The 5,202-nt window shown below is 36.2% G+C and overlaps 1 protein-coding gene across 1 annotated transcript; it reads right to left on the bottom strand.

Moving 5' to 3' along the window:
• Positions 1-245: 245 nt before the first annotated feature.
• LOC113110720 (sulfotransferase 6B1-like) lies at positions 246-4,284 on the bottom strand. The gene is made up of 7 exons (XM_026274874.1): positions 4,054-4,284; positions 3,007-3,122; positions 2,817-2,906; positions 1,765-1,891; positions 1,572-1,666; positions 1,205-1,361; positions 246-407 (listed from the first exon to the last, which is right to left on the bottom strand). Exons 1-7 carry the CDS (start codon positions 4,247-4,249, stop codon positions 280-282), a joined length of 909 nt encoding a protein of 302 aa, XP_026130659.1. The 5' UTR covers positions 4,250-4,284; the 3' UTR covers positions 246-279.
• Positions 4,285-5,202: the final 918 nt, after the last annotated feature.

Raw genomic sequence — 5,202 nt, 5'->3', positions numbered from 1 at the left:
TTTTTTGACATCCTGAAAAAATGACATTTTACAGCTGTAATAATAAATGATCTGTTGGGCATTTTGGGCTGAAACTTCATTCTAGGGACACCCAAGACCAATATTGCATCTTGCAAACATGTTCAATGTTATCATATTCACAGAATGAGGTTTAATGACGGTGAGGTTTTTGTTCTTATTGTAAGTAATGGAGTTTAATCAGCTGCCCGCGTGAATGACCGTACATCCCTGTGAAGTCAAGCGTTTCTCTGTCCGCTGGCTCTCGTGGTGTCGTCTCATTTATTGGCAGTAAAGGTCATACTTCAGTCTGGCTCCGAGATTTGTTCCAGCTAGTTTGGCTTGGAAGAGCTCGTCCATCTGTTTGCTCTGGGCATCAGAAAAATGATTCTTCCAGTCGCCCACCTCACCTGAAGGCAAAACATGTGACAGGAGAACACAAAGCAATCCTTTAATGTAAATGATGTAAACAAGAGATTTTTAATTTCAATACGGTTTTATTTTTAATGCTACTAGCCACACACTGCAACGTTTCTGGATTGACAGCTGTATTTAAAGGAATAGTTCATCCCAAAAAAATTAAATGGTCATCATTCACAATTTGAATATTTCCTTTTTTTATGATGAACATAAAGGAAGATATTTTGAATAATGTGGGTATTGAAAAAAATATATAATGGAGGTCAATGGGGACCAGAAGCTGTTTGTTTTTTGTTTGTTTGTTTGTTTGTTGTTGTTTTTTAGCTATCCCTTTAAATGCGGATTTGAATCCAAAGATGTGATGATTGACATTGATAACCATGACAAAGGATACGACAAAAATATCTGACACCATATGTCAGAATAGATCTGTGCATTAAGTCTTTTTTGGCAGTATAATTTTGATATTTTAGTCCGCAGTTTTAAGCTGATTTTAGCAGATGATTTAGCAGTATTGATCATTTTTGTGCTCTGTAAAAATAACTGATTTGTGAAAAATATTAAGGTCATTTAACATCTCCTGATCGTGACATTTTCTCAGAGATATAAATTGTGAGATATAATGTCTATGAGATAAATTGTATTCTAAAGAAAAAATGGCAGAATTGCAAGATATGATACCTTTATTTATTTATTTAAGTTCTTGTATGTAAAGAATACTGCAACTGAAGAATTTGAAGATAAACATCTGAGTCGATTCGATCATGAAGGTTTTTTTTTTTTTTACCTTTCCTGAAGAAGATGCTGCCCATATTGCCATGAGACTTCTGGGAGTTTTCCAGCATGGCGCTGAACGTACTTTCTCCAGCGATGCTGCTGACCTGCTCATCGGTCAGAGGAAGCTTGAAGAACCCTGAGATGTTCTTCACACCTTCTGACAGGTTCTGCGTGAACAGCAGGACAGTCTCAGATGTTTCAACAGCTTAAAAAGTCATCAAGAAGTCATTTATTTACTTAATACACAGCTAATAACGGTTATGTTATTTTATCATTGCACATTCGTTTGCTTCAAATTCGGTTAAAAGTTTCACTTTGATTTTCTAGACCAGCAGTCAATGAACACGAGGCAGTGATTTGAAAGCAGGTTTCTCTACCTCTTTCAGTTCCTCATACGTCACGATCATCACGTTTGGGTCGTCTAGACGTTTCTCCCAGGCGAGAGCGTGATCAAAATAAGAGCCCCAGGCAACTGAAGAGGAAACATAAATAACATAAATAACTTTAGTCCTACATAACGTTAATTTAAATATTTCAGTATTTAAGTTTGAGTATTCAATGTTTTCCCACCTTCACCAGCCATGAAGTCTGAGAAGAACTTGTCCCACGGCCCAGCGTTGGGCAGAGCCGGGTTCTTGTTCATGAAATGATAGTAAGAGACGAGTGTGTCTTTCGGGTTTCTGAACACCACCAGAATCTGAAAACAGACCATGTAGAAGATGAGAGAAAAAGTACGTTCTGCTCTAATCTGAATTCATCTTTATTCCTAGTAAACAAATTACGTGAAACTAATTCCTAGGTTTTTTTTTTTTTTTTTTTTTTTTTTTTTTTGGCATGCAACTTTTGAACCAAAATGCATAGAATAGTAATTCACCTGATGCATTATGCATTATGCAATAGTTTTGAAATTTGTCCAAATTCAGTTATCCTCTATACTGTCTAAATAATATTCAGTCAAATCCTCACAAAGTTATGATTTTGGTTACATCCAACATCACCAAATATAGTCAAATTCTGATTCTTTTCTCCCCTTGTATAGATAGAAATTATGTTTACCATAATTCAAAAGTTTGCTCATCAAGTCTGAATTTACTTGATCAATAATACACTGAAAACAATAACACTGTGTTATTATAACAATTTAAAATAACTGTGTTCTATGTGAATATATACATTTTAAAAGGTAATTGATCAAAGCTGTATTTTCAGCATTATTCCTCCAGTCTTCAGTGTCACATGATCTTCAGAAATCATGAAAATATACTGATTTGATGCACAAGAAACATTTCTGATTATTATCAATGTTGAAAACAGTTGTGCTGCACAATATTTTTGTTAAAACAGCGCCGAGAAGAAAGTTCAAAAGAAGAACATTTATTTGAAATAGAAATCTTTTATAACACTATAAATGGCTTTACTATCACTTTTGATCAGTTTAATGCACCCCTTGCTGAATTGAAGTATTAATTCCTCTACAAAAGACATCAAACTGCACCAAAACTGAACATATGTTCTCTAAGAGTGAATGTGAATGCCGTCGGTGGGTTTGGCACTTGTGTAGTTGGTATCTAGTGTCATGTGACCTCTCCAGTGTGCTTCAAAGTGCACTCATTGTTACTGACCTTTGGTTTCTTAGTAAAGAACGAGGGAGGGATGTTGTCAGGGTGCAGATGAGTTCCCAGAAGCCTCCGTGGTGGCATTTCAGCCAGTTTCTGTCACACAAACAGTGTGAAACTATAATAATACACTGATGTTTTTGAGTGTTCAGGGTCAACATTTCCAGAATTACAGATTGTTTGAGTGGTTACTGACCTCTTGAACATCTGGAGGTAAAAACTCAACCAGAGGGAGTCTTTCAAGCTGGATCTCATTCTTCCCAGTGGAAGCATTCAAGATTTTACTCAAGACTGACAGCATCCAGTTAAAACCTGTTAGAAATCAGTTATAAACAGTTTTAGGATGTATAAAGCATTCTTATAGTATAATTACATATTATATTATATATAAAGCATTCACTGTAAATTGTCACATTGAATTCATTGCAATAATATCTGTATGTTATTAAAACTGTATTTTGTAAATTGTCACATTCAGTTTGTAAAAAACAATTCTTATGTAAATTTGCTTGAGTGCATACATTTTCACCAGTGATTGATTTTTATGAATGCATGACACTGCTTGACATTGAGCATAATTTGCTCATTATTACGTAATCATAAATGTGTGTCGTGCATTGAAGATAATCGGGATACGTGAGGTTGTTTGTTTAAGGAACGAAAGATCTGGATATGTGTTTAAGGCAATATGTCAGTCTTTAATATCTAGTTTAGAGCTGTGAAATAAGTCTTTGCAACAAGGTTTCATTCATGAAACACAAGCAGAATGAAAGTATGAATTAATTTCTTATGCAAGGTAAATTCCCACAATAAATCCATGAAAGAATTGTCTTTGTAAAATCATTCTGTGTGTCAATATTAATGTAAATCGTTCAAAAGACAGTTTTGAGTTTGTAAATCTGCGTTATGTAAATTGTCACTTTCAATGAGATGTCATCATTTTCAGTGTGAATGGTTTGTAAAAACCAATTCTTATGTAAATTCGCTTGGGCGCACCAATTTACACCAGTGTTTGAGTTTCACGAACGCACAGAATCACTTCAGTCTTCAGCGTCCAGTATTGCAGTTGCACGAGTCAGTAATGCAAGAGAAATCCTGTGAAAAACATGACAAAAGAAGGCAATGCAACTAACAATAAATGTAACTTGACTCCACCAGCAGCCTTTGCACTAGTTTAAGGACTCGTAGATTCAACTTTTTCTTCATGCACGTCTTACAGAAACAAATGCAAACTTTTACTCACCACATTTAGGGTATGCCACCAGGATAAGGTCATCCTCTCTGGCCTCCAGCTCTTTTAACTTGTCCAGGGTCTCTGGAGGGCTGAGGATCGAGGAGTACAGGATTCCCTCTCGCTTGTAAAGCTTGTCTTCATCCTTCATCTTAGCTGCCCTCTCCATAGTAGACTTTAATTGATTTATAGCTGGTAGTTGACTCATCTTGGCGGTGGATTCTCGTCCCGGTGAGGTTCAGATTCACACACACACACACACACACAGAGTATTTATGCTGTAGTTCAGGAAGGAGAATGCTGTAGATCCTCCCACAGGTATGGCTCGCGTGAGAAATCTCCATTTCTGAGTCAACACAAGGGCTCGGAGTCAGTCTGACTGATCACTGCGTGCGAGACACACACAGCAGAACTACACCAGCTAGCTTTCTTGAGAAGCTGGTTTTGGCAGAGGTGAAAGGTAAACTGTAATCAGTTTTCAGTTCATGAAGGTCAGCTGCTGAGCAGACACTAAACTCACTCAATGTGAAGCAGTGTACAAATACTTTTCTCTTGAGATTTATAAGATCCTATTCTTGTTTTTTTGTACAAAAAAGTTGTAAATAAAACAAAAATTTAAAAGAAAATACTTCAAAATTTCATGTTACTTCAATGTGCTTCTTTTGTAATTGTTTATGGAAAATAATCAGAGTGAAAGTAGTTTTTTTTTTTCAATGTAGATGTTAAGGGAATGCCTGTGGTCCATGCAAAAATGAAAATTTGCTGACATTTTATGCACCCTCAGGCAGTCCTAGATGTAGGAAATGTAGGATTCCTTCACTTGATGTGAATGGGTGCCGTGAGAATGAGAGTCCAAACAGCTGATAAAAACATCACAATAATCCACCTTTTGAAGCCAAAGGTTGCGTGTTTGTAAGAAACAAATCCATGAATAAGATGATTTTAATTTCAAACTGCTGCTTCAAGTTAAAATATGAGTGAAAAGTGTTCTGGGCTGAATCAAGAAAGAAATCTGCACAGATCGAGCTCCGTTTACAGTTCAAAACAGCTCTTAATAAATATGTGGCTGGATTTTGATGTGAGAGATGACAGCAGATGGGCTTTTTCATTGGAGGAAGTGTTTTTATGGATTATGGACTGGATTTTAGTCAGAAGCAATGG

Source organism: Carassius auratus, chromosome 11, assembly GCF_003368295.1.
Source record: "Carassius auratus strain Wakin chromosome 11, ASM336829v1, whole genome shotgun sequence".
NCBI classification, from domain to species: domain Eukaryota; kingdom Metazoa; phylum Chordata; class Actinopteri; order Cypriniformes; family Cyprinidae; genus Carassius; species Carassius auratus.
This window is presented reverse-complemented; position numbering and strand designations above follow the sequence as displayed.

Coding starts and splice junctions, on each gene's coding strand:
- LOC113110720 (XM_026274874.1), bottom strand. CDS start 4,249: ATGAGTCAACTACCAGCTATAAATCAATTAAAGTCTACTATGGAGAGG. Junction 3,123..4,053: donor GGTGGCATACCCTAAATGTG/GTGAGTAAAAGT, acceptor GATTTCTAACAG/GTTTTAACTGGATGCTGTCA. Junction 408..1,204: donor CAGCATCTTCTTCAGGAAAG/GTAAAAAAAAAA, acceptor TTTTGCCTTCAG/GTGAGGTGGGCGACTGGAAG.